This window comes from Canis lupus, chromosome 7, assembly GCF_011100685.1.
Source record: "Canis lupus familiaris isolate Mischka breed German Shepherd chromosome 7, alternate assembly UU_Cfam_GSD_1.0, whole genome shotgun sequence".
Taxonomy (NCBI): Eukaryota; Metazoa; Chordata; class Mammalia; order Carnivora; family Canidae; genus Canis; species Canis lupus.
The window spans coordinates 11,131,303-11,143,384 of NC_049228.1; the positions used below are offsets into that span (position 1 = coordinate 11,131,303).

Genomic DNA, 12,082 nt, shown 5'->3' on the forward strand with positions numbered 1-12,082 from the left:
TGAAATAGGTTTTTAGCAGTAAATATCAATAACTTGATTATCATCATATTGTATTGATGGGGGGGAAACAGATTTAGAGCTCTGTGTTTGTTGCTTAAAACCATTTCTGCAGAAGAGTAACATTATAGCTCCTGTAATGCTGCCAAGATGAGTTCAGTTAATAACTTAATAATGGGTGAGTTCGTTTTTTAGCAGAGTACAGTGAATATATGAAATTCTGTTGAGAAAAACTGTCTAACTTGCAAAATTGGGCTTCTGTATTTTCTCTAGCTTCTTTATTATGTTGATCCCATTTTTTCTGTTTATGTTTATTTATGTGTGAATTCCCAGTAGTATAACTTACACAATTGAAGTTCATTCAGATTACATCTAGCAAACACGAATAGTACTGTGATGTCATTAAGGGAAAGGCTGTGCTTGTCTAATATGATTACCTCTGTAGACTTTTTTTTTAAAACATTTTTTAAACTTTTATTAATTGTTGTGGACGCCTGTGAAGTAACTGGCACCGAATTAGAGATAGATGTTCCCTCAAATTACTCATGTAATCTTTCTTTTTAAAGGAATTGGAGCAAAAGATATTTTTAGAGACTTATATATACTTTGAATATCGGCATTTAAATATGTCAAAAGTTTCAAAAGTGGCACTTAATCTTCGCCTGCCGGAAGGAAGTCTTTACTCTTCCTCATAACGATGGTAGTGTCTTGATAGTAGCATCTTCCCCTTTTCCCCAAATTTATTCTTCATATTCTTAAAAGAAATCATTGGATGCCTTTGTTATATTTCCCCACCCCTCCTGTCTTCCCAAAAGTGGTACCTTGTTAAATATCAGGCCTTCCTTATTCTATCATTAGAAAAAAAAACAGACTTTCACCAGTTGGAGTTTTCCCCTACCATCATTAGGAAAGAAGAGTGGGCAAGTCTCATTGTGCTGGTGGAATTGAAGAACAGATGAGCTAATCCTTAAGGGATAAGTTGTCTGCTTATCCCCCCCACCCCCCATTAGAGGCAGTCATTCTATATATTATTATGGGCAAAGATGGAATAATCTCTTCTGTTAGACCATATGCTAATAGAGTGCTGATAAGTGAATGTGAAAAATGAAAGGGAGAAATACATTAATTGTATTCTCTCAATAAGGTATGCTATCCAAGGTAATTATTTCATGACAGTTTTAGTTATAGTACTTGTTTTATCATGAAATAAAAGATGGTTTTAGGAGCCTTTTATTGGAAAGACAATTGTATCAAATTAGTACCAAATTAGATTTTTGTCTTTATAAAGGTGAGCAAACCCATGAGCAGTTTTTAAATTGATGTGTTCTAGTCCACAAATGAACAAATTCTGTTTGAGGGTTAAAGAAGCTATTATTTTGTCCTTTATGCTGACAGCTTCATTACAGATTAGCCTACTGTTGGCATTAAAAAAATGTTTGGCTCCTTATGATCTTTGTGCATGCAACTATAATATTAATGCAGTGCCATAGCACTGTTCATTAAGAAATGACTTTAAATGAGGTTGAAGCGTGTAAATTTGGAAAGATACAGATGTTAAATGCAGTCGTTTCTCTTTGTATACAGCCGTATGGCTAATAATTTCCAAGTGGCTAAAGCTCTTGTTAGCAGGAGTGCTGGTGTGTTAAGAATGGCTCTATAAATAACTTTAAGAACTGAAGTTGAAGGTGCTTCTTTTAAAGACTATTGTTAACTAAACATTATTGCCAAACAGATGGAAAGCATTCACCAGCCTGATGTTTTTAGGTCTAATTATATTATCACCAGCCCTGTACGGCTCAGTTGAAGAGGTGTATCCAGAGGCCAATTTATAATCATTTAGCCAACACCTGTTTGGGAGAAATTGACAGTCAAAGGGCACATTTTAAAAAAAAATCACATATGTTCTTGTGTTTATTGCCTCAATGTGAACGTTGTCTAGTTGCAAACAAACTTGGTAGGAGAAGAAAGTAAATGTAAACAGAGCAGTACTTCCCAGCCATGTTTATCGATCTTAATTTGGCCTTTTTATCTGATCCACTTCATGCTTCATGGCCAAGTAAGATCAGCAAAGAGATATCACTCCTGATTTGTGTAGGTATATTCTGTTAGGACAATTAAGGGGTTTGTGGTAGGAAAAAGAAATTCTTTCCTTTCTACATGTTCCTTACCTTTTACCCAGTGAAATGTTTTCTATTTCATATATATGTATCTTATTTAAATAGGATTGGCATTCCGATGAGTGGCTTAAAAGAGTCACAACTTGATATAAAAAAGAGGATTTAAGGAACACTACTTTTCTTCACAGATTCAACTGAGGTTCATTAAACCCTCCTTTTCAGAGAAAGGGCCAAAGTGCCTATTTTTGAACTTATGTTAATTTAAATCTCAAGGTTCAAGTTCTTTGAATGTTTTTCCATGCTTTGGAGGTTCAACATTGGTGATGAGTATAGCTCAAAGGGAAATTATGGGGAGGATAGATCTATTCTATCTAAAAATAGTTTGAACTTGATGATCTTATTAATTCTTTCATTTTAGTATTTTTTCTTCTTTTGGCATACTTCTCTATTGAAAAATTTATATACGATGTCTCCATTTTCTTATCACCCATTAACTCAGAGCAGTCTGGCTTCGCTTCCACCATTTCACAGCACAATGCAGTACTGAAAGTTACCAACAATTTCCTAACTGTCTTTGGCAGTAATTGATTCTCAGTCCTTATTGTTTGTGGCTTCTCTTTGTTGTTTAGAATAGATGATTACTCTCATCTTATACATTCTCTTTCCCTGACACCTAAATCATTATATTTTCTGGTTTTCTTTGTACTTTTTTCCCTCCACTTTTAGTTGTTGTCTTATATACTGTAGATATCACAGCTATGTATAATTCTCAAATTTAGACATAAGTATAGTTTAGCAGTTACAGAGGAAGAACCTGGAGATAGGCTGCTGGGGTTTAAATTTCATCTCTACTATTTTTTTTAGCTTTGTAAGCATGGACGGGTTAACAGTTTTGTGTTTATTTCCTCATCTGTAAAATTGGTTAATAAAAAATATGCTTCTGAAGAATCATTTGACAAAATTCAGTATCCATTCATGATCAAAAAACTCTCAACATACTGGGTCTAGAGGGAAAATACCTCAACATAATAAAGATTGTATAGGACAAAAACCCAAAGCTACCCTCATACTTAATGGTAAAAAGCCAAAAGCTATTCCATTAAGGTCAGGAAAAAGAAAAGGATGTCCACTCTTTTTTTTTTTTTTTTTTTAAGATTTTATTTATTCATGAGACACACACACACACACACACACACACACACAGAGGCAGAGACACAGGCAGAGGGAGAAGCAGGCTCCATGCAGGGAGCCTGATGTGGGACTTGATCCCAGGTCTTCGGGATCACGCCCTGGACTGAAGGTGGTGCTAAACCGCTGAGCCACCTGGGCTGCCCAAGGGTGTCCACTCTTACCATTTTAATTCAACATAGTAGTAGATGGCCACAGCAATCAGACAAGAAAAAGAAATAAAAGGCATCAAAATTGGTAGAGTAAGTAAACATCACTGTTTGCAGATGACATGATATTATATATAAGAAATGCTAACAACTCCACCAAGAAACTATTAGAACTAATCAATTCAGTAAAGTTGCAGTATACAAAATGAATATATAGAAATATGTTGTGTTTCTATTCACTAATAACTAGCAGAAAGAGAGATTAAGAAAATAATCCTGTTTATAGTTGCATTAAAAAGCATCATAAAATACCTGGGGATAAATTTAACCAAAGAAGTGAAAGACATGTATTCTGGAAACTATAAGACACTGATGAAAGAAATCGAAGATGACATAAATAAATGGAAAGATAGATAACACCCTGCCTGAAGATTACAATAATTAATATTAAGATTTCTATGCTACCCAAAGAAATCTATAGTTTCAATTCAGTCCTTATGAAAATACCAATAGTATATTTCACAGGACTAGAACAAATAATTATAAAGTACATATGGACTCCCAGAGGACCCTGAATAATCAAAGCAGTCTTGAGAAAGAAGAATAAGACTGGAGGTATCACAGTCCCAGGTTTCAAGCTATACTACAAAGCTGTGATAATCAAAATGGTGCTGTACTAGCACAAGGAATAGACAATCAATAGAACAATGGATCAATAGAACACAATAAAGAGCCCAGAAATAAGACCATGTTTATATGGTCTATGAATTTATGACAAGTGGCAAAACTCTGCAGTGGAGAAAAGAAAGTCTCTTTAATAAATACTGTTGGGAAAACTGGACAATTGCATGCAAAAGAATGAAACTGGACCACTTTTTTACACCATACATGAAAACTAAACTCAGAATGGACTAAAGACCCTAAATATAAGACCTGAAACCATAAAACTCATAAAAGAAAACATAGGTAATAAGTTTTTGGACATCAGCCTTAGTAGTATTTTTTTGGAACTGTGTCCTCAGGCAAGAGAAACAAAAGTAAAAATGAACAAAATGAGACAACATCAAACTAAAAATTTTATGCACAGAGAAGGAGACCATGAATACAGTGAAAAGGCAGCCTACTGAATAGAAGAAGATGTTTGCAAATGATATATCTGATAAGGGGTTAGTATCCAAAATATATAAAGAACTCATACAACTCAACACCAAAAAAAAAAAAAAAAAAAATCTGATTAAGAAATGGGAGAGGATCTGAATAGACATTTTCCCCAAGAAGACAGGTGGCCAACAGACATAAGAAAACATGCTCAACAGCTCTTATCATTATGAAAATGCAAATCAAAACTACAGGGAAGTATCACCTCACACCAGTCAAAATGGCTAATCTCCAGAAGATAAGAAATAAGTGTTGGTGAGGATGTAGAGAAAAGGGAATACTCATGTACTGTTGTGGGAATGTAAATTGGTACATCTGTGGAAAACAGCATGGAGGCTCCTCAAAAAATTAAAAATAGAAATGCTATACAATTCAGTAATTACATTACTGGGTATTTACTTGAAGAAAGTGGAAACACTAATTTGAAGAGATTACCTGCACCCCATATGTTTGCTGCAACATTACTGTGATAGCCAAGATATGGAAGCAGCCTAAGTGTCTGTATAGTTGAATGGATAAAGATGTGGTACATGTACTCAATGGAATATTACTTAGCCACCAAAAAGGATGAAATCTTGCAATTTGTGATAACATGGATGGATTGATCTAGAGGATATTATGCTAATTGAAATAAATCAGAAAGACAAATACCATTTACTTGTATGTAGAATCTAAAAACAAACCAACAAATTAATAACAGATTCCTAATTATAGAGATGCAAACTTGTTGCTAGAGAAGAGGTGTGATGGGGGGGGGTATAGGTGAAATCGGTGAAGGGAATTAAGACATACAGACTTCCAGTTATAAAATAAATTATAGAAATATAAAGGGCAGCATAGGGAATATGGCCAGTAATATTGTAATAACTTTGTATGGTGATGGATGGTAACTACACTTATTTGGTATTTCATAATGTATATAATTGTTGAGTCACTATGTTGTGTACCTGAAACTAATATAATATTGTGTCAACTATATTTTAATTAAAAAAAAAAAGCCAGTCACAAAGGAAAAAATATTTGCCAATAATCATTGGATTGTTGAACACGTTATATATGATTTAATTCTTTGGAACCCAGCATTAGTACCTGGTTTAAAGTAAGCACTTCACTGGAGGTACAGTCTCATATTTTTCACTGTTTCTTGATGGAGAATGCTCAAATATAAATCTTTAGTCCTGACTTATTTTCTAAGCTCTATTTGCATATTGCCAGTCATCTTCTAAACATTTATAACTGAATTTGTTCACATGTGTTTATGAACATTTACTGTGGCAGAGGGATGTGTTATATGTTGGAGGAAATATAGTTTCTGCCCTGTATTAGTTTTCTATTGCTGTCATAACAAATTACCACAAACTTAGCATCCTAAAACAACTCTATTATGCCAAAGTTCCTTGGTTTTTGTTTTGTTTTGTTAGATTTTATTTAAATTCAAGTTAGCATATAGTGTATTATTAGTTTCAGGGGTAGATTTAGTGATTCATCAGTTGCATATAACACCCAGTTCTTATTACATCAAGTACCCTCCTTAACGCCCATCACCCAGTTATCCTATCCTCCCATCCCCTCAGGCAACCCTTAGTTTGTTCCCTATTGTCAAGAGTCTCTTATGGTTTGCCTCCCTCTGTTTTTGAGTTGTTTTATTTTTTCTTCCCTTCCCCTAGGTTCATCAGTTTTGTTTTTTAAATTACACATCTGAGTAAAATCATATGATATTTTTGTCTTTCTCTGTGTCAAAGTTCTTTGGACCAGAGGTCTGACATGGGTCGCAGTGGGCTAGAATCAAGGTGCTGGTAGGGCTGTGTTCCTTACTGGAGGCAGTGGGGAAAAGTCCACGTCCAGGTTCATTCAGGTTGTAGGTTGAATTCTTTTCTTTGCAGTTGTTGGACTGAACTCTTCCTTACTGGCTATCAGCAAAGACTGGGCTTTGCTTCTAGAAGCTGTCTGCTCCTTCTTATGCTTCCTGTGAGCTCCCAGAGGCCTGTCTCCAGTGCTGACATGTGGGCATCTGTAGCTTAGTGCCAGCAACTGTCTATCCCTCTCATACTTCAAATCTCTCTGATTTCCCTTTCTGCCATATCATTTCTGTGTTTCCACTTCTGGCCAGAGATAGTTCTCTGCTTTTCAGGGTTCATGGGATTTGATTGAGCCCACTCAGATAATCCAAGATAATCTGTTTTAAGGTCTGTACCTTAATTACATCTGCAAAGTCCTTTTTGCCAGGAACACAACATATTCATAGGTTCTGGAGATTAAGGTATGAATATCCTTGGCGACCATTATTCTGCCTACAATATGCCCATAAAAAACTTGAAATCTGGTTGGGAAATACATAAGTGAACAAATAAATCGAAGGGGTTGGTACTATATATAGTGGAAGAACAAAGAACGGAGAGAATCATTGTTACCTGAGTGGAATACAGAAGGATGAGAATTTGTTTGATAAAGTGGGGGTGGGGCATGAGGGGTGGTGGTGGGTGGTGGTGGCACATGTCAGGAGAAGAAGCAATAACAGCAATAACAATAATAGTAACAAGTGGCTATCCCAAGCACTTTTATAAGATGACTTCACTGAAATTCTCACAAATGGTAGATTCTGTTATCTGCCATTATAGCATCTGCAGATGAAGTTTTAATGTTTTCACATTTATGTATGTATATATGTATGTATGTTTTCACTTTTAGAGTAGAAAGGGTAAAATTATATGGGGTAGTTGAGAGAATTAACATGGCAAAAGCATAGCACATAGTAAACACTTAGTACAATGTAGGCAAAGAGAGGAGAGGGTGGATAGGAGAAATACTTAGGTAGTGGACTGGTGGTCACTGGCTATGAAGGTAGGGGACAGGGGTCTTCATAGGGACCACGGGAGCTTTCTGGTGGTACATGGACAGTGGTGTTACGCAGTACCACAGGAAGAGAAACGGTCTGGTTTTTATTTCTAGTAGGGACAGGGCTTTGGGAAGAGGAAGGGGCAAGTTCAGAAGGTATCTGTGAGAATATTCAATGGAATTTAAGTGGAGACTTACATAGTGTAGGTGAGACACTCGTAAGAGAGTTCAAAGAGGAAGTGGTCACCATCACTTCAAATTCATCATGTCTAACATGGAATTTATTATCTTCTCCTCAGGCCAGTATTGCATCTCCTGACCATTCTTTCATTTTCCCAAGCTTGACATCTTTTTTTCATCCTTGACTCTCAGCTCTCTGGAAGGGGAACCCAAAGCCCTGTTTGCATTGTTTACAGGTCTCTGTGATGTAAATACTCTGAACCCATTTCAGGTAGTGGCTGCTTTTGTGCTACTAGGGTGGAGATCAAGAGCTCCAGAGGAAACTGTGTGGGCCCGCAAAGCCTAAAATCTTTACTGTTTGCATCTTTATAGAAAAAGTTTGTTAGCCTCTGCTTTAGAGTCTCTAAAATAATAAAATAGTAACATGGTAGAATAAATATCTATCTCTAGTCATTCTATCCATCAAGATGGGTGTGGGGAGAGGGGAATTTGAGGGGGTGATGATGTATGAGATCATGTATGGTCTTGAGGTGATTTTTTTGGACTTAGGTTTTTATTTTTATTTTTTCTGAATGAGAGGAGTGATATGATGTAACTTACGTTTTTAAAAGAAAACACTGCCTGCTATTTAGAGAATAAACCATAGAGCAGCAAATAAGGAAACAGAGAAATCTGTTGGGACGCCATTGTTTTAATCCAGGTAAATCTTTGGATCAGGATAATAGCTATGCAAGTGAGTTCATGTTTTGGATACATTTTGAACAAAGAGCTGACAGGATTTACTGATGGAAAAAGAGAAACTAGGATGAGTCTTGGATGGAGAAATAGTACCAAAAGGGGGTCTTAAGTTGGAGCCTGAGTTACTGAGATCACATTATACCATGTTGCTACATAAAGGGGTATTAAGAAGAAAATTGAGACTTCAACAATACTTGTGATTTTTAAAAATTTCTTCTTAACCATGTATGTTCCATGAGGAAAATTTCTCTGTGTAAAATAATTTTTCCTTTTAAGCAATATTTTTAAAAACAAGTCTAGGAAAACAGAAATGTTTCTAAAATATGGGATTTTTAGAAAAAGAAACTATAATAAAACCTACTTTAGGTAAGACTGTTTTAATCCTGTGATTTGGTGGCTTAAAAAAAAAAAAACCTATTTGGAAATTAACAGTTTTGATGGAATCAGTTCTAACACTTCCCCCCCTCAACACTTGATGGGATGAGCAGTGGGTGTTATTCTATATGTTGGCAAATTGAACACCAATAAAAATAAATTAAAAAAAATAAATTAATAAATGAAAAAAATACTTCCCCCCTCAACCCTTAAAGTATAGTTTCAAAAAGTTACAAGTTAGTGTTTCATTGTACTGTGAATAAATTATTACTCATGTCTTTTATGTAGGTTTTACTTGTAATGGATACAAGGACAGAACAGACATTCATTTTAAAAGTAAGTAGAATTTGTATGTTTAATGAATTTAGGCATTTATTTTCAAATTATGCTTCTGAAAGAGAAAGTATTTAATATTTATTCCTGGGTCTTTGGATGTTCTCTTATGTTTGTGGTAGTCTGTATTTATTTTACTCTCTATTCTTTATCACAGTTGATAAATATGTTATAGCGTACATGTAAAAAGTTTTAGGTTATAGAGTATGGAAGTGATAATTTGGATAAGTTGAAGACTCATTTCCCGCTGTTATATAGTGAGTACTTTTAAACACATCTCTAATACATTTTGTATAGTTTGTGAAGATTGCACACAATTGTACTTTTGATTATGATTACAGCTGGAAAGAGCTAAAATTTTGCCTTAAAGTATCTGTTTCAGGTATTACACTCAGGGGAGAGTGTAATCTACATCCCTGGTCCCCTTTTTTATCTATACCCAATTCTTTTTCTCCGTATAACTCAATTTGTAACTAAATGAATGAGGAAAGAAAAAGTCCTTGATTTTGTAATTTCAAATTGAAATGGATTGTGACAGTATATATTCTAAAATATTCTAATTTAATCATTTCTATAGCATCTAGAATTAATTTCAGATTAGTTTAACATTTCTTTTTCAGATACTTTTTCTTTTACTGGCAGTATGGTAGTATGTCACATTGACATAGACTGAAACAAATTTCTTTCTGTGTATACTTTATCACTGGCATTTACCCAGAATTTTAAACCGGGGTATGATACCAGGCACTGCATACACCTTGTTACTTTGAAGAAGACTTAATCTTTATATTTTTTTGTCATAAAATTTTCAAATCGCCTGTTTAATCCAGGAATACCTTTTGTATCTCAGAAATTTGAATGATCTCACATGTCTACTGCTTTAAAGATATATATATATATATATATATATATATATATATACACACACATATATCTGTATATATGTGTATATATATGTATATGTATATATATATAAAATAAAACTTAAGAAAAGGTCATAGAGAAATAACTGTGTGTCATCCTGATGACTTAGTTTGAGAGCATCTCTAATAAAAACACTGACCCACGTAATTGATTTTAATGGCAGCTTTGTGGCATCTTCCGTTCTCTGGATTCACGCCAGATGCCATCAGCAGAGCCTCCAGGGACTGAGGGGCATAGAGCAGCAGATGAGTGGTTTCTCTGAAGCCCAGAGTAACTCGGATAGATTAGTTTGGTTGATAAACACAGAGCACAGCAGGCTCCAAAGGCAACTGAGGGTACAACTGACCTTTTTGTTCTCTGTCAGGGTCTAAGGAAAAGCAGTGAATACAGCAGGAACAGAAAGACCATCATCCCCCGCTGCGTGCCCAACATGGTGTGTCTGCACAAGTACATCGTTTCTGAGGAGTCCGTATTTCTTGTGCTGCAGCACGCGGAAGGTTAGTTTGTGGTTTAAATTGTTTACAGAGCAAAGAATGTCATCTCCTTAGCTTTTCAGTGTCTATAATGTCCTTTTTACTTCTGTCATTGCATGGGCAGATAAAACATACGAAACACATGTAAGAAACTGTTTCCTCATACCTCCACACTCTTTGAGTTGTGAGGGAAAATAAAAACCCAGGTGAACAGCAGATTTCATTTGAACTACAGTAACATTCTTAGATATACATAACTACTTTATTTTCTCCTAGAGTTGAGCTACTGTGATGAGCACTTTAAGGTGAATGTGTGCTAAAAGAGCTAGGTTTTATTTTTGGGATTTTATTTTGTTCTCTTGTTCTCTACTAAAAGGATACGTTAATGTTAGATGACAAAAATAAAAAGCATCCCCTGAAGAATTAATTAATTACCTCCTTTTTTAGAATGCATGGGTATTTGCTTAACATTTGACATTACCTAGTTATTCTGATCTGGGTTTTTACGAATACAGCCATTGGCATCACATATGGGTACAAAGCAGAGGCATAGTGCTCTGCCTTCAAACTATTTATGAAATCTCAGCTCATGGTAGAGGGAACAGGTGGCAAAAAAATACTATGTTTTGATTTGTTTTTGCCCTTTAACACCTGAATTTAAATAAATAGTCTTTTATTTAGAACGACTGAATACAGCATATGAATATAAATCCACATAATAAATATTGCCTTTTGGCCTTAGGAGGTGTTTTTAAAATAGTAAAAAAAAAATCTAAATTATTTTCCATGTTTCATGAAGGTGTTATTTTTATTTTTACATTACTGAGAATAAAGAACTGTTGTGTTTTACTAATAGGCATGACATTTGAATTTAATGCATTTTCCCGGGAAAATGAGTCATTGCTTTGTGGAATGAGGTCTTTTTATGATAACTAATGCAAGATTTTTGACGGGGGCAATAAACTATTAATATTGTTTATTATGAAGTACAGCACAAGATAACTACAGATGGAGGGAAGACCTCCATATGTAGTACTTAATAGGAAATTCAGAAGGGGCTCCATGGTCTCTCAGGTATTAAGAGAGTTAATTGCGTGTGTGAATTGGATAACTAATTCACCTTTGTTCAGACATTATAGACAGCTTTTATCTGAGGATACCAGTGCATTACAGACATTATTGAATTAGAGGTCATGTCATCTGATAGCGAAATACAGCCACCTCTGGTGTGGAACAAAATAACTTGCGTAGTAATAATCCATAATAATTTAGAACAAGGTCAGTAGGATGAATGTAATTATAGTCAATATTCTATTACCCAGTGTGGATTATTCATGTTGGAGATTATCTGTGGCAAATTTTCGATTCTAGTTTGCTTCTATTTGCAGCTTCTTCTTGCTCTTTTTCTTCCTTCTCCAGAACACACTTCAGTTTTTCTTTTGCCACCTTCTCACTTTCTCTTATACTCCTATTTCAGCTATTTCAACTGATTTTACTTTAATACTGACAAAATCTTTATAATCTGTTTGAAAACCAAATGTCTGTGGCTTTCCTCTGTTTTAGATTATCTTTACCAAGCTTCTTTTTCTTTATTATTGGCCACATCTGACTTTGA

At 35.0% G+C, this 12,082-nt stretch overlaps 1 protein-coding gene across 11 annotated transcripts in view; it reads left to right on the forward strand.

The window, feature by feature from the left end:
* The window catches only part of RPS6KC1 (ribosomal protein S6 kinase C1), a 177,422-nt gene that overhangs the window by 124,737 nt on the left and 40,603 nt on the right, over nucleotides 1–12,082 (forward strand). For 10 of the 11 annotated variants that reach the window (XM_038542113.1, XM_038542116.1, XM_038542124.1 and 7 more), the window contains 2 exons: nucleotides 9,026–9,073; nucleotides 10,359–10,491. In XM_038542113.1, the coding sequence (XP_038398041.1) occupies nucleotides 9,026–9,073; nucleotides 10,359–10,491 (181 nt within the window). Of the gene's footprint in view, nucleotides 1–7,184; nucleotides 7,264–9,025; nucleotides 9,074–10,358; nucleotides 10,492–12,082 lie in introns of those variants that run through there. The other variant, XM_038542123.1, reaches the window with a different exon arrangement.